Source organism: Rhinatrema bivittatum, chromosome 2 (assembly GCF_901001135.1).
Source record: "Rhinatrema bivittatum chromosome 2, aRhiBiv1.1, whole genome shotgun sequence".
NCBI classification, from domain to species: Eukaryota; Metazoa; Chordata; class Amphibia; order Gymnophiona; family Rhinatrematidae; genus Rhinatrema; species Rhinatrema bivittatum.
In genome coordinates this window covers 306,541,175-306,567,649 of record NC_042616.1, presented here as the reverse complement: position 1 = coordinate 306,567,649, position 26,475 = coordinate 306,541,175, and the positions used below count along the sequence as shown (strand labels likewise).

At 46.9% G+C, this 26,475-nt stretch overlaps 1 protein-coding gene across 2 annotated transcripts in view; it reads left to right on the top strand.

Annotated features, from left to right (window-relative positions):
* KIF15 (kinesin family member 15) overlaps positions 1–26,475 on the top strand; it is a 428,798-nt gene that overhangs the window by 192,221 nt on the left and 210,102 nt on the right. For both annotated transcript variants that reach the window (XM_029589694.1, XM_029589695.1), the window contains exons 15-17: positions 4,991–5,129; positions 8,497–8,638; positions 24,580–24,777. In XM_029589694.1, coding sequence (XP_029445554.1) covers positions 4,991–5,129; positions 8,497–8,638; positions 24,580–24,777 — 479 coding nt within the window. The remainder of the gene's footprint in view (positions 1–4,990; positions 5,130–8,496; positions 8,639–24,579; positions 24,778–26,475) is intronic.

Here is a 26,475-nt window from a genome sequence, read left to right as displayed (position 1 = left end):
CCGACAAGGAGATCAAAACTGATGACCCAGTTACGAACCCTGTTGAGTGAACTTCGCCCCCACAGCATGGGATTATCTACAAGTTCTTGGCCTCATGGCATCCACACTGGAAGTAGTCCCATGGGCACAAGCTCACATGAGACCCCTACAACGCTCACTACTATCACGATGGAATCCATTGTCCCAGTACTACACCGTACGGCTTTAGCTCCCGGACAGAGTTCGGGCCCAACTATGATGATGGCTACAAGAAGCCCACCTGAGCCAGGGAACAAGACTATCCTCCCCAACCTGGATCCTACTCACCATGGATGCCAGCCTACGAGGATGGGGAGCACACTGCCAGGAGCTAACCGCCCAAGGGCAATGGAACGAAGAAGAGTCGGGATGGAATAAAATCGCCTAGAAGCCCGGGCAGTCAGACTAGCCTGCCTAAGGTTCGGTCACAGACTCAGAGGCAAAGCGGTCAGAGTAATGTCGGACAATGCCACAACAATGGCCTACATCAACCGTCAGGGAAGAACCAGAAGCCAACAGGAAATAGACCCCCTAATGTCATGGGCGGAAGTGAATCTTCAAGAGATCTTGGCCGTCCACATTGCCGGCAAAGACAATGTCGCAGTGGACTACCTCAGCAGAGAAAGTCTAGATCCAGGAGAATGGAAACTGTCAACCACAGCATTCCAATTGATCGTAAACCATTGGGGAACACCAACCATGGATATCCTGGCAAACCGGTCCAACGCCCAGGTACCCAGTTTCTTCAGCCATGGCCCCTGTTGGGCGCGATCATCCACAAGATAGAACACCACAGGGAGCCAGTACTTCTAGTGGCCCCAGACTGGCCAAGAAGACCGTGGTACACAGACATGCAAAGACTGCTGGCAGGGAATCCCCTGCCGCTCCTCCTCCACACAGAGACCTGCTCCAGCAGGGACCAATCCTCCACAAGGATTCAGCTCAATTCTCTCTTACGGTCTGGCCATTGAAAGGGGGTAGTAATTGACACCCTACTCCGAGCACGCATGTTCTCCACATCCCTAACATACATAAGGATTTGGAGAGTATTCAAATCCTGGTGCGAGGACAACTACATTATACCACGCTCAGTCAAACTTCCTGCGATTTTTGGAATTCCTACAGAATGGGCTACAGAAGGGATTGTCCCTCAACTCCATCAAGGTACAGGTGGCTGCCTTGTCATGCTATGGAACCAAGAGCGAGAGCGGCAGCATAGCCTCTCACCCAGATATCTCCCGCTTCCTGAAAGGAGTCAAGCACATCCGACCACCCCTAAAGTGGCCGGTGCCTCTTTAGAACCTTAACCTGATCCTAGACTTCTAGCAGGAACCTCCTTCAGACCTCTCCGTGGCCTGTGTCTCTGACTATTAACATTGAAGACAGCCTTCCTGCTTGGCAGTCTGTTCAGCCCGCCGTATATCCGAGCTACAAGCACTATCCTGCCGAGAGCAGTTCCTCAGACTCACCCCAGGAACCATCCAGTTCCGCACAGTTCCGTCGTTCCTCCCCAAAGTGGTGTCTCACTTCCATCTCAACCAAACCATCTCGCTACCATCGCCAGATGAGCATAAGAATTCGGAAGACGCTTGAAGTCTACGGGCAGCGCAACGTCGGCAGGCTCCTAGTCCTTCATAGCGGGGAAAAAGCAGGGGGAAGTGGCCTCGCAAGCAACCATAGCCCGGTGGATCAAAGAAGTCATCAAGGCGGCCTACATGGAAGCAGGCAAGCTACTGCCTTTACAAGTCAAGGCCCATTCTATTAGAGCCCAGGCAGTGTCCTGGGCAGAAACCAAGATGCTGTCACCTGCCGAGATCTGCAGGGCGGCGACATGGTCCTTCATCCACACCTTCTCCAGGTTTTACCACCTGGATGTTCAGGCTCGGGAGGACACAGCATTTGCAAGGGCAGTACTAAGTGGGTCATGGGCAGCCTCCCACCCGGTTCGGGAGTAGCTTTTATACATCCCATTGGTCCTGAGTCCATCTGCTACATGCTAGGAAATGGAGAAATTACTTACCTGATAATTTTGTTTTCCTTAGTGTAGACAGATGGACTCAGCATCCCACCCACGGCTGCCATTACTCATGGAATTCTCGGGGGACATCCCCGGGAGTGAGTGATTCAAGGGTAAGCCATGCTTTCCTTCATCTTGGACACCCATCCTACCTCATGTCGACGTTTCTCGGTTGAGGGCACTGGCGGTCTCCAGCTATAGCCAATTCAACCAGTTCAAATTAATCAAGTTAACCAAGTTATAAAGTTAATCAAGTTATTCAAATTATTCAGTCATACATATATCCATAATGCTTTTCGAGGAGAATACTGAAGAGCTGCACTTCCTGCAGGGGTATATGTACTAGGGCTGACAGATTGAAATCTGATCAGTCTCCAACTGCTATCAGGAGTACACTATACCCATTGGTCCTGAGTCCATCTATCTACACTAAGGAAAACAAAATTATCTGGTAAGTAATTTCTCCATTCCATTCCAGTTCTGCACCCTGCTGTAGCACAGAATTCCTCCAGGAGTAAAATTAGATTATAAAAGGCTTATCGTGTGAGAGCCATAGTAACTTCAATAGCTCGTCTCAGGGCCACTTCTATTGAAGACATTTGAAAGGTGCTGCTTGGTTGCCTGTGCACACCTTCACATCCTACATCTGTCTGGACATCATGTACTGAGGAGACAGTAACTTTGAACAAGCAATTCTGCTCAACCTGTTCACCTAATAGTCCAGATTCTTCTTGTTTTTAAGTAATCCTCTGATATGCAAAACAGTTTTGCACACTCATGCATTATGTCTAATTCAAATCTGCTTTTTTCATAAACAGACATGCTTTCCTGTAAACTAAGGTTGCCAACTTTTCTACAGACCAGGACTGGACATTTGAAGACCAGGGGTGGGGTGGGGTTTTCCTACCTTCTCATTTGCATATATTTCAGATCCTGCCACTTGGAACCCATTTGTTGTAGGCCTACACGGTAATGCTAGTTAGTGGTTGTAAAGCAACGAGTATACTGAATTAAAATTACAGTATAGTACATCTCTTATATGAAAACAACACTAAAAGCTAGCACTCAAACAATAACCATACCTATGAAAAAAAAGCAACACTGCAAATATTACACCAGGCCCTAAAACACAAATACACCTCCAATTAAGCAAACAGAACAAGCTAGGCTGCTATTGAATCCTACACAGAAACTACACATTGGCAGAATATCTCACTTCGGCCACACATGCAGAATGCAGATAGACCCTCACCAAATTCAGAATAAAGAAATCATAAAATATAAACAGAAATATGCAGACAAATTGAACCAGAAACTGCGACAAGCCACACTCCTGTATGCAGTGTAACAATGTTAAAACAAAACATCACCATGCCTCACAAAACAATTATAATAGTAAAAAGAATATATATTTAAAAACAGCTGACTCATTACAAATTAATATAAAATGTTTATAAATTTCACAAACACCAATAGAATATTTTAGAACAGCAGTCATCAAATAATACCCAATAATTAGAATTAAGGATTTAAAAAAATTTCTCTTTCCATACCTGAAACATTTTAATTTCTAGTCACCCTGCAACTATTGTGGATTAATAGTGGATAGGGAGGGAAGGTGAGGGGTCCGCATAAACTTTCTCCTCTGTTAGACACAGGTTCATTCTCTCTCACTAATGGACACTTTCACATGCTCCCTCTCACATATGCTGTCACATGTTCTCTCATTCGCACAACGCTCCCTCTGACATTCATTCTCACTGACACATGCTCTCAACCATATACACTGACACATGCATGCTATCACTGACACATGCTCTCTCATATATGCTTTCCCTGGAACACAAACAAGGTCACATTTGCATTCACTGACACATGCTTGCACTCATGCTTTGGCACACAAATGCTCTTATTCAATATATACTCTGACATACATACATGCTCACACATGCTTGCTCTCTCACACACTCAAGTTCACATATGCTGTCACTGATTCCCATAAATGCTTGTGCTGATGACTATGGAAGCTCCCTTTTATCTCACAGATCTTCAGCAACGCGTGCCCCTTGAAAAAGTATCTCAGTAGCGCATCTGTGTTGTGTAGACAGACCATAGTGTGAGGCAAATCAGTAAAAGAGAATTATTCAGCAGGACAGGAAGAGGGAACTTGTTGTTCGCTTGTGCTCCCAGGGGTCCCCACCTGCAGTAGCAGCAGCAGATTGTATACTTTTGGTTACCTCAGGGCCGGTGTAAGGGCAGATCAACCCACCCTGAGTCTCTCTCTCCAAAAGCTATAGGTCATGGAAAGGAGGTGGGCCTGTGTACTGAAAAGATGGTTTTTATTTGGGTTTTTTTGTAAACTTCAGATGACTCTAGGTAGAGGAGCCGGCCAGCCCGGGGGAACACAGGGCTTAATTTCCATCAGCCAGCCTCAATGGGTTTGTAATGACTCAGACTCAGGTACACCGTACATCCCCTCTGCTGATTGGCCCCAGGCTTTACTGACTGGGTTTTACAGTGTCCGGTTACCCTTGTAACCGGACACTGTAGAATTACCTGCAAAACCGGTATGTCCAGTCGAAAGGTGGGCAGTTGGTCACCCTACTGTAAACAGGATTCTCTGCAAACAGCAGGATGTTATTAACCATACTTAATACCCGCCTGCCTCCCTGGATGGCAGATAACCTTGCTTTAAGCTCTGGAAGCAGCTGAGGGGCCCATGAGGCAACATGCATACAAGGGAACTCCCACACATGTTCAGTAAAGTTTTTTTGTTGTTTTTTTTTAACTGAGCTCTGTGGTGCTATCAATGCCATTGGATGATGACATCCAATTATTGTTTATGGAGAAACATGTTTACAAGAAAGCAAAATTGCTTTACTGTAGAGTTCTGTGTTTCACACAAATGAATATTTAAAATTTAATGAACTTTTTTTTTTTTTTTTTATTGCTTAGGTCAACCAATGCACTCAACTCCTGTTTCAGAGAACAAGTCTCTGGCTTCAGTGGAAAGGCTGAAAGCACGCCTTTTACAAATGCAGAGTGAATTGGCGAATTCTAAACAGGAGTATGAAGAGTTCAAAGAATTAACAATGTAAGAGGAAGTAAGAAATGACTTGAACTGAAAATCATATTTAACAAAAAAAAAAGAAATAGTATGTTGGACCTTGTAATGGATTTTTCAAATCAGTGAAGTCAGGCAGATATCAAAGTACATATATTGGAGCTCTGTTTATAGCAAATTGACTGTCTTACACTGAACTGGAACTCCAAAACACTACTGCAATATTGTTTTACTATTTCCAGTTTAATCATGGGCATCTGACCTAACAGATGACTCCAGTTAGCTTAGAGCTAACGTTTCCTTAGCCTGTAGAGGACTCCCTCCAGTGCTTTTCCCGGTGCTCTCAGGTCCTATAGAGGGACAGGGGGCCCTGGTAGGATCCGGGGGGGGAGGGACCTTTTTGCCTCCGGCTGACACTGGGCGGGCTCCGGCCCCTTTTTCACCTGAATTTGTGCTTCTGATGCACAAGATGTTTCTGGCACAGTAAGAGGGGAGTGTGCCTAGTGGAGGGGGTCAGCATCCCCCTCCTTTGCTCCCGGAGCCTGGCTTGTCCCAGGGCGGATCGCTGCCTGACTCTGCTTCAGGTCAGGGCATGCAGGGGGCATCGCAGGGAGGCACTGCGCCCGTGCGTGCCCACAGCGGCACCACAGGGGGATCCCGCCGGCCCAGGGATAACACTGGCTGGTTACTTGGGCAGCGGACCCGGACGCGGTGGATGCCGACCAGGTGGCGACTTGGATTCTGGGCCTGCGGGATGACCCCAAGATCCTCAGGTTGTTCCGCAGATACGAGCTAGTGCCACTCCTTCCTTAGGTCCTGGAGGAGCTGGGGCTCCAGTCTCCGCCTGACAATTCTTGCAAGGACTTTGCAGATCCAGTCTTACAGGGCATGAGGCATCCCTCCGCTGGGTTCCCGTACCATGAGTCCGCTAAAACATTGGAGCAGGAATGGAATACTCCAGATGTGGGATTTAGTCTGGAGGTCTATAGCTAAACTTTATGCTTTGCCGGAACAGACCCTTTTCCCTCTCCTGGGCCAGCGGTCTCCTTTATGTGTACCCTCCACTTCCTCTCATTTCAAAGACTCTCTTGAAACTCTGGCAGGACAAAGGATGAATGATTCTGATAGCTCCCCATTGGCCACGCCAGGTGTGGTTTCCAATCCTCCAGGACCTATCGGTACGCAGACACTTTCGTCTGGGAAAGGATCCCCTTCTAATCACTCAGAACGAAGGGTTAATCCGTCACTCCAAGCTCTGTCTCAATCGGCCTGAATGTTGAAAGGTTAATACTCCAACCCCTTAACCTTTCAGGGTCAGTATCCCAAGTCCTGGTGGCTTCAAGAAAGCCTTCAACAAGAAGGTCTTATCGCTCTAAATGGAAGAGGTTTACGGTCTGGTGTACTTCCATGTCCATAGACCCCTTCACTTGTTCCACTGCAAGGTTCTTGGACTATCTCTGGCACCTGTCAGAGTTAGGCCTAAAAACTTCCTCTATCAGGGTGCATGTCAGTGCAGTGTCTGCGTACGATAAGGGTGTAGGTAATGTCTCCATTTCAACCCAACCCTTAGTATCACGGTTCATGAGAGGCTTGCTCCATTTAAAACCTCCACTGTGCCCTCCTGCCCCTGCTTGGGACCTTAATGTGGTTTTGGATGGCTCATGAAACCTCTGTTTGAGCCTCTCCACTCCTGTGATCTCCGCTATCTCACCTGGAAGGTACTTTTTCTTCTGGCGATCACGTCCACTTGCAGAGTTAGTGAATTACAGGCATTAATTACCTACCTGCCTTGCACTAAAATTCTGCATGACAGGATAGTGCTCCGAACTCACCCTAAATTTTTGCTGAAGGTAGTGTCGGAATTTCATATTAACCAATCTATCCTGCCTACCTCTTTTCCCAGGCCCTATTCGAACTCAGGAGAACAGGCTCTGCATTCCTTGGACTACAAACGTGCTCTAGCTTTCTATCTAGACCGCACCTTGGACCACAGGAAATCCACGCAGTTGTTTCTTTTGATACCATCAAATTAGGAAATCCTGTGGGAAAGCAGATCCTCTCCTCCTGGTTGGCGGAATGCATTTCTTTTTGCTACCGGCAAGCTGGCATTCCGCTACAAGACCGTGTAAAAGCACACTCTGTCAGGGCCATGGCGACATCAGTGGACGCACCTCCGTTCGGTGCTGCTTCCTGATATTTGTAAGGCTGCTACCTGGAGCGCTCTCCATGCTTTCGCAGCCCATTATTGCTTGGATAAATCTGGCACACAGGATTCCATCTTTGTGCCAGTTAAACAGCAATTTGTTTGCTGTTTAACTTCCCAACATCCTTCCACCAACCCATTTAGGGTTTCAGGATGCCCTCCTAACCAAATTTCCACCCTTCTTGTTGTGCCTGTTGCACGTCTTTGGGTGCATTTGGTGTACTGCTCTGGCATCCTCAGCTTGGCACTCACCCATATGTGAGGACTACCATCCTGCTTGTCCTGTGAGAAAGCAGAGTTGCTTACCTGTAACAGGTGTTCTCACAGGACAGCAGGATGTTAGTCTGCACGAAACCCACCCACCCACCTCCTCTGGGAGTTGGTTTCTCCATGTATGAGCTATATCATGCATTGAGGAACTCTAAGGGGCAGGGTGATAACTACAGCTGCACATGCTCAGTATGGTATGTTTGAAAGTTCTAGAATCTTTGAGATCAAAGTTCCAGACTTCATCTGATGATGTCACCAATGTTTGAGGACTAATATCCTGCTGTCCTCGGAGAACACCTGTTTCATGTAAGCAATTCTGCTAACCCCATCCCAGATCCTTTCCTCTCCTTGAGCACCAGTCACTAAGATATCTTTTCCTCTGATAAAGAACCAAATAAATTACACAGAAATGTCAGAAACTGACTTTGTAAAAATAAAATAAAATGTAGTATTATGCAAATCTATGAAAAATTATTCAAATTTATAACTTTTGAAACAATTTGCTAACTTTCTGCAGAATCTTGAAAAATCTGCAGGGCACCAGGTACACTGTCTAGCATGCATATTGATAAGATATATATTCAACTGCACAGTATAATAACCACATTGATTTGCATTCTTTGGGTACTTTGAAAACTGGACTTGTTTGTCCTTGCACCAGAATTAAGAATCTCTGCATTTGTCACTAGCTTATAAGAACATGGGAAAGGGCTGTTGCTTTAATTTGGAGTAGTTTAAATATGACTTTTAATAAGCTTTCAGTGGCCTCTCATCCTTTGAGTTGGGAAGGAAGGATAGGGTGGGAGTCATTTATATAATCATATAGTACAACATTATCAGGAGTTTCCTCTATGCAGCCTTGCTTAAGCTCAATCTGTAATTGTATAGTATCATGCCATTAATGAATGTTTGTTTTTTAAACAGGAAAAAGCAGCTGGAACTGGAATCTGAACTTCAGTCCTGTCTTAAAGCAAACCAGCATCTTGAAAACATTCTAGAAGCCACCAAGGCCCACACTCGCCATGAGGTTTTGCAGCTGAATAAGATGCATGTAGAAACCATTAAGGTACAGGAATATATTGGTATATTCATAAAATCTGTTGACAAAATATATTAAACTGTAATGTAAGGATTCATAGATTGCATTCTCTTCACTGCTGAGGATGTTAGGGAGAAACCCACAAGAAAAAGGGCGAGGCAAAATAACCACTACTGCAATGGAAAAGGAGCAGTAATGGACATTCAGTGTTGGAAAACAGAAGTGTCAATGATTAACTAAGGCTCAAAAAGAGGTGGACCTGAAAAAGAAAGGGATATAACTTAAAAACCTATGGCCATATTAGGATTTTAAGTTTATGTCCCTTTCTTTTTCAGGTCCACCCCTTTTTGAGCCTTTGTTAGTCACTTTTTAGACACTTCTGTTTTCCAAACTTCATTCTTCAGTTGTGCTCCTTTTAAAAAGAGAGATATCTACAAAGAATGTCTTGGGTGTGTATGATAACTGAGCAACTGATGCAACTCCATTGTGAATCTGGAAGAGGTGCTGAAGCAAATTTAACAAACTAAATAGTAGAAAATCACCAGGTTCTCTGTACGTACCCATATCAGGCCAGATTCCTGGGTTTGCCTCCCTTCCAGCAGATGGAGACAGAGAAACTTTCACAACCACTGGCTCATAACCTGGTGTAGCACCTGCAGCTCCTCAGTATTTCTCTGTCTCCAGCAGATGGAGGAGGTGCAAAACCTGCAGTTTTGAACCTCAAAAAAAAAAAAAGGAAAGGAAGGGTTTCTTCCAAGAGGATTTCCCTCCTAGGAGGTTGGCAGGTCGTGGTGGGACCATCCTTCCTGGTTGAAGGAATGGACGAGCAGGGGTTGGTGACCCAAATTTGCTCTGATTGTCATGCCGGAGGTTGAAAGCTGGTGGTCCAGTTCCCTCATCTTCCAGAGTTCGGGGTAAGAGAAACCTTTTCCAGACTTCAGGTAAGGCTGTCTTTTTTTTTTTTTTCCTTTTTGTCCTGCTGTGTTTTATTGTAAAATTCAGTTTAAAAAAAAAAAAGTTTTGACTGGTGTTTTGGACAGCATTTTATTTAGCCTTGTCTCTGCTTTCTCCTGGTGCAGAGGGGCAGCTTGAGGGATTTTTCTTCTTGTCTTTTGGGCTCCCAGTGCTTTTTTTTTTTCTGTTTTCCCCATGCGGCGCTCAGACATGCCTAAGGAACTCAGGTGCTTCGTTTGCAGCCGCGACTCCACGCGTCTGTTACGGGACGGCTGCTGCTCTTGGTGCCTCTCAACACGTCGGCAGGGACTGCGGCAAGTTCCTCATTGCAGCGCCAGTCTGGGGGGCTAAAGGCTGTATGGCGCGAGGCCGACTATCGTTCCCGCTGAGCGCAGGAACGATGTCCACTTTGGAGACTTTTGCTGCTAAGTCCCAGTCTGCATCGGGGCGGGGGAATCTCCCGCTAGTGCTTTAACCACCCGATTTGCTTCCTGCAGAGGCTTGGGGGGCCCTCGGAGGGCGACCGGGGGAGGATTCAGATCCTCTGGGGGAGGATTCTCTCTCCTTTTTTGCCCAAATTTGTGGTTTTAAAACACAAAACTTTTCTGGCCTGCCGGGCTGCAGGCTGGCCCTCTCACAAGCACAGGGCAGTTGAACCCTCTTCCAGTAAAAAGTCGAGGTCCTCGGGGGCTACCAGGATTTGGACAGTCCGTGGTTCCTCGATGACTGGTGCCCCTGAGGAGAATTCCTCGGAGGAGTCTGACCAAGGTATGTTGCCAGGGGATGGCACCCCAGGCGCAGAGCTGGATCGAGGTCCGCAGGTTCTGGCGGAGGAGTTGGCAAAGGTTTCCACTATGGACAGAGACGATCCCTAGGTGCTTCGGCTTTTTCAGAGGGACAAGCTAGGTCCCCTGATATCTGCTGTCCTGGTGGAGTTGGGTATACCGGCACCTCAAGAGGAATTGGATCCATGAGGATGTGGACCCGGTCATGGCATGCTTATGGGGCCTGGCTAAGACCTTTCCGTTTCACAAGTCTGTGAGACAGTTGGTCAGGGAGTGGGATACTCCAGAGACTGGCCTTAAGGTGAACCAAGCTATGGGCAAGCTGTATCCATTGCCTGAGGAAACACTGGAGCACCTCTAGTTCCGAAGGTGGATGCCTCCATCTCCGCGGTTATCAAGAAAACGATCCCTGTGGCGGGAACCACATCTCTGAAGGATTTACAGGACAAAAAGCTGGAAGAGCACCTAAAGAAGATTTTTGAGGACTCTGTTCTGGGCATCCGGGCAGCTGTCTGCAGTAGTTTTATGCTTTGGACATCTTTATGGTGGGTACAGCAGCTTCAGGAGGACAGAAGTTTGTCACTCACAGGCTCAGCGCACGAAACATCTCAAGGCCGCAGTCGCTTACGGTGTGGATGCCCTATATGACCTTATTCTTACCTTGTCAAAGACAATGGTGTCCACTGTCTCCACCAGGAGACTCGTTTGGTTGAGAAGTTGGTCGACTGATGTCTCCACTAAGGCACAACTTGGGGCACTGCCATTCAATGGCAGACTCCTCTAAGATGAAGATCTGGAGCAGCTGATAAAGTTTTTGTGTGAAAATAAGGTCCACAAATAGCTGGAAGACAAGCCCAAGGGGTCTCTTCCAGTACATTCTCATTTTCGTGGCCAAAGGCATTTTCAGCAGAGCAGAGTTCCGGCTACGAGACAGAGATGGGCCTCTGGGAGGTCGCAGTCCTGGAACCAGTGCTTTTGGGCCCATAGAGCGGGCAGGGAGGTTTTCAGCCAGGGTTCTAGCTGCAATAAATCTACACAATGAAGCGAGGCTGGCCCACTCATCCGTCTCGAGTATAGGAGGTCGTCTCACGCATTTTTGCAAGGAGTGGGCCAAGATAACATCTGACCAGTGGGTCCTAAGTGTGATAGGAAAAGGTTACGTTTTTAGAATTTGCTCGGCCACTCAGGAGTCTCTTTATGAGATCCCCTTGTGGCTTGGTAATTAAGGAGTTGGTCATATGGCAAACTCTTGAACGGTCTGCATATGTTAGGGGCCATAGTTCCTGTTCCTCCATACGAGCGAGGAAAGGGACGCTATTCCATCTATTTTGTGGTCCCCAAAAAGGGAGGGCACGTTTTGTCCAATTTTGGACTTGAAGGTGAATCTAGCTTTCAAATTGCCACAGTTTTGAATGGAAACTTTGCAGTCCATCATTGGAGTTGTTCAGACAGGGGAGTTCTTGGCATTCTTGAATCTGATGGAGGCCTACCTGCACATCGGAATCCATCCAGACCATCAGAGGTTTCTCAGGTTCATTATCCTAGGGGAGCGTTTTTCAGTTTTGCTCACTCCCATTCTGTTTAGCAATAGCTCAACGGACCTTCACCAAGGTGATTGTTAGTGGTGGTGGTGGCCCTCAGGAGGGAGGGTGTTCTGGTACACCCATATCTGGACGACTGGCTGGTTCAAGCAAAGTCGCGGGACCTATGCAGGCAAGAGGTGGTTGTGTGCTGCTTGCAGTCATTGGAATGGGTAGTGAACCTATCCAAGAGCCATCTTCTACACTCACATGTTTTGAATTTTCTGTGGGCACGTTTTGATACCAGAGTGGGGAAGGTTTTTCTCCCAGAGGAGCGCATGCTGAAGTTGCAGTCTCTGGTTTGGAGTATCTTGTGGTCCCGGTTCCCCAGAGTCTGGGATAACTTGCAGGTCCTTAGCTCCATGGTATCTACCTTTGAACTCGTGCCCTGGGCGTTTGCTCATATGAGACCACTTCAGGCGTTGCTGTCCTGCTGGAACCCAGTATCACAACAGTTTCATGTTCTGCTACCACTTACCGAATCGGCATGTTCCAATCTGTCTTGGTGGCTTTTGTGCTGTCATCTGGGCCATGGATTGGACTTGGAGGTTCCACAGTGGATGGTTGTGATGACAGTGCCAGTCTCTCTGGCTGGGGAGCAGTGTGCCAGTCCAAGGCAGTTGGTCGTCTAAGGATGCTTCGTGGTCCATCAATCATCTCAAGATGAGAGCAGTGTGGTTGGCCCTTAAGGAGTTTTTATCTCTTTTGCACAGTCGCTCGATGAGGATTCTGTCTGACAATGCTACAATGGTGGCCTATATCAACAGCCAGGGGTGGACCAAGAGTCTAGCAGTGGCTCAGGAAGCAGAAATTCTGATGTCTTGGGTGAGGCAGCATCTAGCTCAGATAGTGGCTTCTCACATTGCGAGGTCAGACAGTATACACGTAGATTTTTCTCAGCCGTCAGCAGTTAGATCCCTCAGAATAGGAGCTATCGGACAAAGCGATGTCTCATTACCCACAGATAAGGGGGGTTCCTCATATGGATCTAATGGCAACTCAGTGGAATGCCAAAGCTCCTCGCTTCTTCAGTTGCAGGAGAGAGTAAGGAGCAGAAGGGCTCGATGCCCTGGTTCTTCCTTGGCCAAGCGACGTTCTCATATGTTTCCGTCATGGCCTCTGGTGGGCAAGATATTCAGGAGAATAGAGGTCGACCCAGGAAAAGTAATTCTGGTGGCTCCAGAGTGGCCTCAACGGCCTTGGTTTGTGGAGCTGGTCAATCTAGCAGTGGATATAAGAAATTGCTATGCTGGGTCAGGCCAAGGGTCCATCAAGCCCAGCATCCTGTTTCCAACAGAGGCCAAACCAGGCCACAAGAACCTGGCAATTACCCAAACACTAAGAAGATCCCATGCTACTGATGCAATTAATTCACCAACTTGAACGTGTTCAAGGGAAACCTTGTCTGGTGGTTTTTTGTACGGAGGTTTCTAATAAGGGTAACCGATTTGCAGTTATCCTTTTCTTCTCCTCCGTCTATTATTCTTTTATTATTTTCAAAATTATTACTGAACAAGTTCACTTTTTTATTTTGTTTTTCTTATTTCTCTTAAAATCCCTTCTCCCCTGCTGCTTTTCCGACCCACTCCAATTTTTATTTCATACTTATCAAGGTCGCCGCCTTTGTTGATGTTCATGGATACGGAGCTGCCTGTCCGACACGGGCCATGTTTCGGCACTATGTGCCTGCTTCAGGGACTACGGGAGAATTTACTGTGTCCTATATCGGGTTCACAGCATCCATGTTACTTTTCAATGTATCGTGTGTCAAGCGTGCGACGCCTTCCGTGCTTGACACGCACGCTTGACACACGATACATTGAAAAGTAACATGGATGCTGTGAACCCAATATAGGACACAGTAAATTCTCCTGTAGTCCCTGAAGCAGGCACATAGTGCAGAAACATGGCCCGTGTCGGACAGGCAGCTCCGTACCCATGAACATCAACAAAGGCGGCGACCTTGATAAGTATGAAATAAAAATTGGAGTGGGTCGGAAAAGCAGCAGGGGAGAAGGGATTTTAAGAGAAATAAGAAAAACAAAATAAAAAAGTGAACTTGTTCAGTAATAATTTTGAAAATAATAAAAGAATAATAGACGGAGGAGAAGAAAAGGATAACTGCAAATCGGTTACCCTTATTAGAAACCTCCGTACAAAAAACCACCAGACAAGGTTTCCCTTGAATACGTTCAAGTTGGTGAATTGACTAAAAAGGGAAAGAGGTTGGTTAGTGATTACTGATGCAATTAATAGCAGTGGCTATTCCCTAAGTAAACTTGATTAATAGCAGTTAATGGACTTCTCCCCCAAGAACTTATCCAAACCTTTTTGGAACCCAGCTACACTAACTGCACTAACCACATCCTCTGGCAACAAATTCCAGAGCTTTATTGTGTGTTGAGTGAAAGAATTTTTTCCGATTAGTCTTAAATGTGCTACTTGCTAACTTCATGGAATGCCCCCTAGTCCATTGAGACTGGGGCATCTTCCAAACCTGCTTCGTCAAGGTCCCGTATTTTTCAATCAGGCAGATCACTTTTGTCTAGCGGCTTGGCTTTTGAGCGGCAGCGGTCAAGGAAAAAGGGATATCCGAAAGATGTTATCACCACTTTGTTGCAAGCTCGTAAGTCCTCCACCTCTTTGGCTTATGCTAGGGTATGGAGAGTTTTTGGGTCTTGGTGCGCTCTTAAAGAAATTGACCCTCAATAAGCTTCGTTGTCCCAGATTTGGGCTTTCTTGCAGGATGGGCCGATTAAGAGTTTATCATTCAACTCTTTGAGAGTACAGGTCTCTGTCCTGGCCGGTTTTCGGGGCAAGGTCCATGGTAGCCACTGGTGGCTCACCCAGATGTAGTGCGTTTTCTTAGGAGAGCAAAGCATTTGTGCCCTCCTACTCTGGCTGTCCGTCTTGGAGCCTTAATTTGGTCCTTAAGGGCTTGTGTATGGCACTGTTTGAACCCCTAAGGCTACCATTAAGGATCTCACTCTAAAGGTGGTTTTCTTGATGGGTATTTGTTCGACCAGATGGTTTTCGGAGATTCAGGCCTTGTCCTGCAGGGGAGACTTTCTTACAGATCTTTGACTCGGGAGTCTTGTTGAGGATAGTTCCTTCTTTTTTTTTTTTTTTGCCTAAGGTGGTGTCTGCATTCCATTTGAGTCAGTCTGTGGAGCTTCCGGCTTTTCAGATTCTAGAGTTGGGTTCGGCTCAAACTTCAGAGTTAAGGCATTTGGATGTCAGGCGGGCCTTGTTGAATTTGGAGGTGACAAACAGTTTTAGGATGTTGGATCGCCTCTTAGTAATGTGGAGTAGTGCAAAAAAGGGTCAAAGCTTTGAAGGCTACAATTGCTTGTTGGTTGAAGGAGGCTTTTGGTTCTACTTACATTTGTCATGGTCGTCCTGTCCCAGAGGAGTTAAGGGCTCATTCGATGTGGTCTCAGGCGGCTTCCTGGGCAGACTGTCAGCTAGTGTCTGTGCAGCGACTTGGAAGTCTTTGCATACCTTTACCATACACTATAGATTGGATATCCAAGCTCCAGAAGTTGCTGGTATTGGAGAGGGTGTCCTTTGAGCGGGACTCTCACAGTTCCACCCAAGTAAAGAAGCTTGGGTACATCCCAGGAGTCTGGACTGATCTGAGTACGTACAGGGAAAGTAAAATTAGTTCTTACCTGCTAATTTTCTTTCCTGTAGTACCACAGATCAGTCCAGAGTCCTGCCTGGGTCTGGAGAGTCCTGCTTATTCTGTCTTTCTAGTCTTTTTGTTATCTGAAGAATGACACAGGTATTTTTTGTCTGGCGTTAGTTTGTATCATTAACAGTTTATTTTTCTTCTTTCCTCTGCTCATTTGGGGAGATGATATATTCATAAGTTGACTGAATCTGTTTTTGTTCAGTATCAGCTTGGATACATAGTAATACTGAGAGGCTGCAGGTGCTATACCAGGTTGTGAGCCAGTGGTTGTGAAAATTTCTCTGTCTCCATCTGCTGGAAGGGAGGCAAAACCAGGAGTCTGGACTGATCTGTGGTACTACAGGAAAGAGAATTAGCAGGTAAGAACCAATTTTCCTACCTGATGGTATTCACCTCAGTATTTGAAAAACTTCAAATATGAATTTACAGGCATACTAATATGTAACCTGCCATTATAACTTGCTACTGTACCTGAGGACTGGAGTGGAGAAAATCTGATGCCAGTTTTAAAAAAAAAGGCTCAAGGAGTAGTACTGGAAACAGACCAGTGAACTGGATGTCTATGCTGGATACAATGATGAAATTACTGGGCATATGAATAAACATAGTTTAGTGGGGAAGCGCTAGTATGGTTTTAGTGAAGGAAAATCATTCTTTACTAATCTCTTAGGATTTGTTGAAGGTATAGATACTTCTGTAGATAAGTGAGCTGGTTGGTTCTCGTAGGACAAGCATGATGATAGTCTTCACAAATGGGTGACATCAGATGGAGCCTGACACGGAACTTAGATCTCAGATTCTAGAACTCTTGAATATGTCCTACTGAGCATGTGCAGCTGTAGACCTCACCCTGCCCCCTAGGCAGAGTCCCTCAGTCTTTTTTTCCGCGGAGCCGTGTGGTCATGGAAGCCGTGTTCTCATGGTATTCAGCTTTGCTCTCTTCTCACAGTTCTTGTGATTTTTTTTTCTAGAGCTGCAGCTGCTTTCTTCCCTTAAGGTAGTCTTATTCTTCTTTTTCCTTTCCAGCTGTCTGCCAGCTGCACGGTGGGCTTTCCCTTGTGCAGCCTGGTAGACTCTTACTATCTTTAAAAAGAAAAAAACCTGCAGTTTTGTATCTGTCCTATCCTTGCTCTGTCACCTTTTTCTCCCTTTCCCCAGTGCTGACAGGACTGACTTATGCAGTCCAGTGATCTGTGTAGGCCGCTGAGCCTGGGGACTCCCCTAAGTTCTACCCGGGCTGGAGTTCCATATTGTTTCACTGATTGATCGGCATCGATGGATTTTGATTGAGAAACAATGCCGTTCCTGTGAGGAGGAGAGCTCATCCTCCCTACATCCCAAGGAATTAGTCTCCACAGGCAGGAGCCCTGGAAGACATGGCCTTCCTTCCTGCTTGCCAGTCTTGGTAGTGCAGTCTCCTTAGGAGAGAGGGTGAGTAGGAGCCTGGGTAGCAGCTTGCTGCAGCATCTCAGTGCCATGCCCAGTAATGGTTGCCAGTGTACAACTGTGACCAGTGCAGCATTCGTCTGACGTATCGATGTCAGGGTCCAGGCCCACCATTGTGCACCATGTTCACCCTTTATACCATCGAGGTGCAGGTATGCCCTTGATGCTGTCGAGGTGCGTGATCACCCCCAATGCCGTAAAGGCCTTCTGTGCCATAGGCATTGGTGAGAGTCTCACACTGGCTTAGGCATCGAGGTGGCAGAGTAGCAGTGCAAACAGATGCCATTGATCAAGGCCGCGGTGCCATCAATACCGCGGTGCCCTTGGTGCCATGGCATCATTGAAGCCTTAGTGCAGGGGTGGGCAATTCCGGTCCTCGAGGGCTGCAAACCAGTCGGGTTTTCAGGATATCCTTAATGAATATGCATGAGAGACCTGCATACACACTGCCTCAGTTGTATGCAAATCTATTTCATGCATATTCATTAGGGGTATCCTGAAAACCCGACTGGTTTGTAGCCCTCAAGGTCCGGACTTGCCCACCCCTGCCTTAGTGCCTTTGATGCCACCGTACTCTCAGTTCACTCAATGCCGCTGTGCCCTCGATGCCATGATGACCTTGCTGCATGCCATGCTGCGGTGCCCACAGTACTATCGCTGCTGCTGTGCCTTCACCCACAGGGCCTTTGACACCTGCTGTGCCATCAATCTCATCAAGGTAAGTGCGTGACCACCCTTGGGGATGTTGAAGTTGAAATGGTGTCTGGCCCTCGATGCTGTAGAGGGGCGTAGCCTCGATGCCGCGGCAGCCCTTGATGCCGTCGAGGGGCGCAGCCTCGATGCCAGTGCAGGACGTGGCCTCAGTGCCATCATGATGTGGTGCTGCCCCAAGGCCTCGCATTCCCACCTCGACTACATTGAGCACCATCAACCAGGTCGCTGGGTTTGCTATTGTGTGCCCTGGTCATCCCTGAGGCCATTGACCACTGGGACTCTTGGAAAGCCCCCATGTGACCCTGCAGCCCTCGTGTGGCAAATGTTTTTTGGCCTTGAACGAATCGAGCGCAGGGGTTGCCATCTACTTGAGGTACCCTGATGTGCTATGGCACCTGAGCATAGTAGTCCCATACCCTCGAGCCTCCTTGGTAGTGTCCTCTAAGAGGCACTGAGGAGCTCTGTGCTGTCCCTTCATGGGTTACGGCTACTGAAGCTTTAGTTCTTGAGACCACTGAGCTAGCTGCATCGATGCCCTTGGACAAATAAGTGAGGCATGGGGAACTGTCGATGACACTGGCGGTCGTCTGTTCCTTTGGGCATCTGTGATCTGTGTATGGGCTGCAGGGTCCCTTCCTGCAGGCGCCCATGATCTCCTTGGTACCACAGGTACATCTATACCTTTGGGCCCCGGAGTCTCCATCGGGGCCACTGGGTGACCTCTGGCGCTGTGGATGGCTCTATATGCCGTCGAACATATTATGCTTCGGTGAAGCGCTATCGAAGCCCTGGGTGCAGAGTTGCTGGGTGCCCTTGTTGTGGCTTTGCATTGGTGAGCACGAAAGCGCCATGGGCCCTATGGGTGCTGTCACTGCTCTGGGCAGCAGTGGCTGAAGTCAGGGGCTGCATGTCATGACCGCAGAACCCCCATGGGCACCTTCAGTTGCCAGGGTCTTCACTGCTGTCGTTCCTTGAGCGAATCGAAGGTAGCCATTCCTAATGCAGTTTGAGGGCCTGCCTCTCTCGCAAGGGTATCAGGTACTGGAGGGGCTGATGCTATAGACCGCCATCTTCCATGTCTTTCCCAGAGCACCAGTGGTTCTGGGGACGCTGTCACACTGTTCTTCACTCCGCTGGAGTTGCTGTGAAGTTGGTGCGCAACATGTGGTGCCGGGAAAGGCCAAGCATCTATTCCAAATACCTTGGGCAATGGCAGATGGCATTCTCCCTATCTGTGCAGTCCTCAGCTATACCAGGGTTCTGCCATCGTCCTGTCATGGTCTGTCTCCTTGTCAGTTTTGCACCACACAGTGCTGAGGAGCACTGGTGGGGGAGGCGTCATCACACTCACTGCTTTGTCATGAGGCAGTGTGTAGCCACAGACTCTGGCACTTGGTGCACTTTCCTAGCTGAGGCGTGGGATTCTGCCCACAGACATGGCGCATGGGATCATAGGTGTGCCACCATTCGTAGGATGGGATACACTGCATGAGTACCGCTCAGTGTGCTTTTACAGCAGAGTGCTTGTTCCTCTGGTTGCCTTCTGCCATCTGGGTGTGTCTGCATGTGTTTTTCCCTCCGGGTGGACACAACAGGTTGTGTTCTGCAGCCACAGGAATGACCTTGGACTATGTTCCTGGTCAGACCCTGAGGGGAGTAGACATCGGGAGAGAGGTTCGGGAGTCCTCTTTCAGCCGAGGAATGTCGTTTGACCTATCCATGTCCAAAACTCCTTTTTTGTGGGGAAGCCCCTGAGGCTCCATCCCTGGCAGGGTTTTCTCTGAACTGGACGCTCTATTCTTGAATCTGTGCATCTCCTGGGAGGCCGGGAACCGGCATCGACGGTCATTGGACAGTTTTCCCTGGGTCCCCTCCTTGGATTACGGTGGTGACCTCCTCCATCCGAGGCTAGCTGCCTGTGCTGAGTTGGTCACTTTGGCACCTCAGCAATCAGTGACTGTGTCTCCATTCTCCTCTGGGGAGTTGAAAGGTCTTTCTGGATTGGGAGGCCCTGATCCCATTGCTTTCCTCTCCTTTCTGAAAGGGGGGGATTCGACTCTGTTCCAGGGCAACCCTTACAGGTTTCCCTCTGGATGCCTAACTATGCATCTCTTTGAGAGGTATCCCTCGTTCCTCCATTTCCAGAGAAGGGATTTCTCTGCTTTGGCTTGTTTTCTCTCGGTTTCTCGCCAGCCCCGAGAACTGGTCGGGTATTAGCGTTCTCCCTCAGTCACTCTAAGACGCAGCGGTCTGTTCACGAGGGAGCCTGTCTAGTGTTGCTTCCCGGTGACCCTCCAGGGTTTCTCCTGTTCAGGAGTCAATTTGATGCCTGCTGGTCTCTGTGGGCGTCTTTTCTTAGAGACTGCTATCGCCAGTCATTTTTGCCTGCGGGCCCCCTCCCCCCCCATACCCCATCTGTGAAGTGTTCTAGACCATCAAATGGGCACACATGCCTTTCACTCTTTTGCCATGTCCAAGGCTGAGGGAGTGGGGCGAGTGACCCCACAGCAGAGTCACTCTTGCTCGCGGTAGCATGCAAGCTATTCTTCCCCTTTTTTGGGATCACCCTGTCTGCGGACAGAGGGAGTCCTGGGTCATGCAATGATTGTCCATTGCTGGACCATGTGCTCCCTTGGGAGTATATGCACTTAAGGCTGGGGTAGTGATACCTCAGCTGGGTGCTTGGCAATCTGTTCCACAATCACCCTGTGCCTGCCCTGGTGCTCTTTGGGTTTCTGGGCTGGTAATGAAATCATGTTCTACTGGAGTTTGCGCATGCAACTCCCCAGCTTCCTGTCTCCTAGTGGAGTTTTTGGCATTTCTCCCCTGGGGCATTTGCTCTGTTTCCACTGTTCCAAGCAGACTGAGGGCTCTATCTCGGTGGGTAACTCCCTGCTGGATTCAGTAGTCAGTTTGCTTGGGATTAGTAGACAACCTCAAGACTTGTGCTTGCTCCGGCAGTCCACCAGTCTGCCTCCTTGTGTTCTTCTCTCCTTCCGACTTCCTGTTGGATTGTCGGGGGGAGGGGAGGACAAGCTAAGGCACTCGTGGTATATCTTCTGTATACCTGCAGGGCAGGATACACCATATTTTTCCATATATTTTTGCCATGCTCTGGCCAATACTGCCTTTAGTTTTTCTCATTTCTCTAGGTTGTCCGAAAGGCCTTCCTGCTCCCCTGTGCCAGGATAGATGAACCTGTTCTTGACAGGTGCTCTTGGGTTAATTTCAAACCTATTTCATACCCTTTTCGGAAGTTTTGGGCTACAGTTGTTTCATGGATTGCCCCTCATCTCCTGAAACCCTTGCATGGTCAGCTAGGTCCGATGCTTCAGCACGTAGTTTCTGACCCAGGTCTTGCTATGGTTTGCTGCTTGTTCTTCTGAGTGTTGCTTGGATTTCTTCTGCCCATTATGCCTACCAGCCAAACCTGGGCACACTTCTGCAGAGACATTTGGTCCTTCGGATGTCAATGGACTGCAGTTTCTCTCTGGGAGGGCTCTTGAGTTCCCAGTTTGTTTTTCAGTTGTCTTTTAACAAAACTGTGGTGGTCTTCCCAGAGTCTTTCTCTTGTCTACATCTCTGGGTTCTTCCTGTATCCAGAAGGTTCTAAACCTACTGTTATCAGGGTTTACTGTTTTCTGTGATGCAGAGTTTTTCTGCTTGTACTTGCATCACTCCTCTGCCTTAGGCACCTTCGCTGTGCAGGAGGGTTTGTGTGTATCTTTTATATGGTAGTTCTTTGTAGAACACAGCTCTTCTCCAGCCTGGACCCCTGGTAGATCGGCTGCCTCACAGGCAGAGTAAGGATGTAGTGCTTTAACACTGCGATTTCCCACTTGTCCTGCTTGCACAGCCTATAGCTAGGGATTAACCCATGTGTGAGGACTACCCTCCTGCTTGTCCTAGGAGAAAGCAGAGTTTCTTACCTGTAACAGGTGTTCTGCTAGGACAGCAGGATGTTAGTCCTCTTGAAACCGCCCACCTCCCCTGGGAATTGGTTTCTCCATGTATTAGCTATGTCATGGACTGAGGCCCTCTGCCTAGAGGACAGGGTGATGACTACAACTGCACATGCTCAGTAGGTCATGCTAGAGAGTTCTAGATTCTTTGAGATCAAAGTTCTGTGCGGGGCTCCATATGAGGACTAATATCCTGCTGTCCTAGGAGAACACCTGTTACAGGTAAGCAGCTCTACTTTATAGTGTCTTGATTTTCAGAAACATTTGATAAGTCACTCATGAGATTTCTCAGGAAATTAAAATTATGGGAAAAGAAGCAATGTACTGTTGTGGATTGGTAACTGGTTAAAGGATAGGAAATAGAGTATTGCTAAATGTTTCTCTAATGGTCAGAAATAGTGGAGTGTTTTAGGGATGTGTCCTGGAACAGATATTTAACATTCATTAATCTGGAAAAGGGAGTAAAAAGTGAAGTGATTACATTTTTCAGATAATACAATTAAATTAGTTAATATATGAGCAGACTGAAGAATTGGAGGACTTTGTGCGATTGGGAACCTGGCTATCTAAATGGCAAATTAAATTTAATGTGGAAAAGTTCAAAGTGTGTATAGGAAAAAATTCCAAATATAGGAGTGTAATATTTGGTTCCATATTAGGAATTACCGTTCAGTAAAATGACTCTAGAGTCATTACTTTGGACAAATACACTGAGATCCTCAGCAGCAATCAAAGCAAATAGAATGTTAAGAATTATTTTGCAAGAAATAAAATTTAAGCTGAGAAGATCCAAGGGCATCTATATAAATCTATGGTATGTCCATACCTTGAGTATTGTGTGTGAGGTTCTGTTTGTACCTGCTCAAAGATAGACGTAGAAGAGATGCGGAGAAGGGTATCAGAAAGAGAGGATATGGGACTGTTCCTATTTGAAGAAGGGTTTGACAAGTTAGTGCTGCTCAATTGGAGAAGACTGAGGCAGGCTATGACAGAATTTTATAACATAAGTAGTATGGAACCCAAAGGGAAAGGTTGTTTACCTTATCAAATGATAGTTTGAATTGGTACCCAATTAAGATGAGAAATGTTCTCAAGGATGTGATCAAGGCCTGTAATATAATTGGGTTTTAAAAAGGTTTGGATGATAGGTTTGTTCTGGAAGATAGATCCATTAACTGTTTACAAACATTTGGCTGTTATATATATATCATGCACGGTTATAACATAATGTCTAGAGATAATGGAACTTAGTTATTTCTTAATGAACAAATTAGGGGAAAGCCTGCTTGAACAGCCATGTCTTTGCTTTTTCTGGAAAGTGAGGTAGCATGGTTCAAGGTGAATGTGTATTGGAACCTCATTCTATATCTTTGGAGCATAGCAACTGAATGCCCTCAGTCTTGTGTAGGTCAGTTTCGCAGAAGTAAAGTGGGGGAGAGGAAATGGCCTTTTAGGAGGATTGGTGCTCTCTAATGGGGATGTAGGAAGCAAGGAGACAGGAGAGATACTTCAGAGCTTGCCTGTTCACACATTTGAAGACACAGCAGAGGATTTTGAATTTTATCCTGGTTTCTGCTGGGAGCCAGTGCAGTCTGTATAGGATGGGCATTATATGATCGGATGCTTTGGTCCCTACAAAGATTCTGGCCTCAATATTTTTCACAAGTTGTAGGTGTTTCAAACTAGTCTGGGAGATATCATTCAGTAGCGAGTTACAATAATCTAATTGGCTGGTAATTAGCACATGGATAACAGAAGCAAGGTTATGCTGATTTAAGTAGTTATATAATTGTGGAATTTGGAGTAGGTTCATAAAGGACACTTTCATTACCTTAGAAATGTGGGATTCCATCATGAGATTTAGGTTAAATTGAATACCTAGGCTTTGTACAGTTTTTTTTGGGCTGGAGGGGAGTACCTGATAGGGGAGCTAGATTGCTTAGCCAGAGGAGTTAGATTTGGTGGGGTTAAAATTGAGTTTATGGTTATGGAGCCATTGGGCTATGACCATAAGACAGTTATTGAGATTGGCAATGGGAAAAGCTTGGTTGGGTCTGTGAGCAAGTAGAATTCAGTCTTGAAGGATTGAATCAGGATTCAGATTGGTTGAATGTAGATATTGAAGATAATCAGAGCCCTGAGGCACTCCACATGTAAGATTTTTAGGAGTGGACAGTTTGTTGCCCACAAGACAGATTGAGTTCTGTGGGATAGAAAAGATTCAAACAATTGAGACTTTAGTGCCAGTGTTCCTAGGCACTGAATCAGGAAACTTTGTGTCAAAGGCTGCAGAAAGAACTAGTAAGATTAGGATGGAGTTACCCCCTTGGTCTACATTTAGATGAATACTATTGATGCTCAGGCAGGCTTGGGTAATACCACATCTTGGAATGAGAATGTCTCCTTATTGGGATCTGCTGGGAACTTTTTTTTCCCCAAGCAATCTGGATTGATCACTGTCAGGATACTGGGCTCATTCATTTATCTGATCCAATATAGCATTTCTTATGCTCTTAGCTCATTTTGGGAAGAGAGACAGCATTTGAAATGCTATCTGTTCACATTGTAAGTACAATACTTAAACTATTCTTTAAGGAATTTTATTTACTTCCAAAAATGAAATAGTAAAAATAAATGGAGTTATTTTTTACCTTTAGAATTCAAAATTCTGTTTACAACATATGTAAAATTATATATTAAATATATGTATTTATGTATTCTTATATTCTGCAACTTCCAATATGATCGTTCATTGCGAATAACAGCTCTGAAAGATTAGTGAAAAATATCTGCTAACAATTGTCTAAATCTTATACATCTGTCTGGTAAACAGAACTTGACCACGCCAACAAAGGCTTACAATTTGAGGTCTCGCCTGGTGCCACGGCTAAGCCCAGAAATCCTGGAGAATGGCTACATGAACACCCCAACCTCAGGGATCCCAATGGAGGATATTTTAAAAGAGCCAGTTCCACCTGAGATGAATGAACAAGCTTACGAAGCCATTGCTGAGGAGCTCAGAATAGTACAGGTAAGCCCTAATTTGGTAAAACAATGTTAAAAATTGTGACTTAGGGCAGTGGTTCTCAACAGGTGTGTCAAAATATATTGTCGCAAGGTCCTGGGAAGTGTCACAGGGCCAGCAGGATGCTGCTCTCTCATCAGCCCGGATGGGAGCTGGTTAACTACTTCATCAGATCTGACAGGAGGCTGCTCTTGCTTCCCTCTCCTCTTTCTGGTCCAGTGAGAGGCTGTTTCCTTCTTCACCCAGATCAAAGTGAGACATTGCCAACTTCTGCTCTTCTGGGTCTGACAGGACACCAATTTTATCTTCCATCACTTGGCCTGAAAGTGATGCTGCTGATGCTCTCTTCACCCTGTGGGGGGAATGAGGTTGGATAGTGGGAGGTGGCAAGAGAGGGAGTGAGGGGCTGCTGAACAGGAAGAAGTGGGAAACAGGAGGTCAGGAGTAGTTGGGTAGGGAAAGAGGAGGAAAAGGCAGTGAGTCAAGCGGGGAAAATGGGAGTACAGGGAAGAGGATGTGGCGTGGGGAGCAGGAATGCTGGGCAAGGATGTGTGTGAGGGGATGATTGAAAGGGAGTAACTGGAGAAAAGTGAGGGATAAGGGCATGGATTCTAGTTTTTGTCTCCACATTTATAATTTGTGTTCTTCTGTTCAGTATTTGAATGTTGGTTCTGTATATGTGATCGAGGAGAGGTATTTTATTAGCAAATAGTCATTTTCTGTACATACCCAGATCAGTCCAGACCCAGTGGGTTATGCACTCCCAACAGCAGATGGAGGCAGAGAACAAAACCTTGAGGCACTGCTATATACCAAGTGTGCCACCTGCAGATCCTCAGTATTTCTCTGTTTCCAGCAGATGGTGGTGCATACCTGTGGCTCTGACCTGAGTTTGGATTTCTTGCTCCTCAGGGTGCCAGGTTCAGTTTTCTGGACCATCCCTCAAGTAGAGCCAGGCAAACCCCCGGCAGTGCTAGCCCATGTGTTCCAGGACTCCTAATAGCTAGGGGACTGGCTCCCTCAGCGGCCCGAAGTCTCCCTCAGCGGCCCGAAGTCTCCCTCTCCGTGACCGCTGGTTCAGGGAAGTATCCCCATTGGGGAAAGTTAATTTTTCTGCTTCCTTTAGGTTTTGTTGGAAAAAAAATTTCCTTTTTTCTTCTGTCCCGTGGCTCCCCAGGTGAATCAGTCTGCTCAACAGGGCTGGGCCAGTCAGGCCCCGATTTCGATTTCTGGAAGAGAGGAGAGCTAGCAGCCTTTAGTGGAGCCTTCCCTGGATGGTGAAGGGTCTCCTAGTAAGTGTCTCCATGGCGGTCCCGGGTCTATTTTTGGTGTGGTGGCCATTTTATTTTTTCTTTTTCAGCTTCCACGAGGCTCCCCGACTGTGCTGGGGCTGTTTTTTGCCAGTGATATTTTGGGGGAAACAGCAGTCCTCCAAGGCAGCACTTGATTCCACCCGGGGGGAGTGCCCTTGGGCCCCTTTTGGAGTAGTGCAATGGCAGAGAAACCACTGGTGGGACCCTGCAAGGCTTGTGGCCTGCTTATTTGAACACCCTCGCACTTTGCACTACTTGTGCTGTGGGAGGGGAGGGGTCCTCAGCTAAGGGTTATAAGCCTCGGAAGGCCACATGCAGATTGGGTACCAGAACTTGGTCCAAAGGTAGGGCTTCGGCACCTGCTGCTCCCCCTGTGGGAAAAGATTTCTAG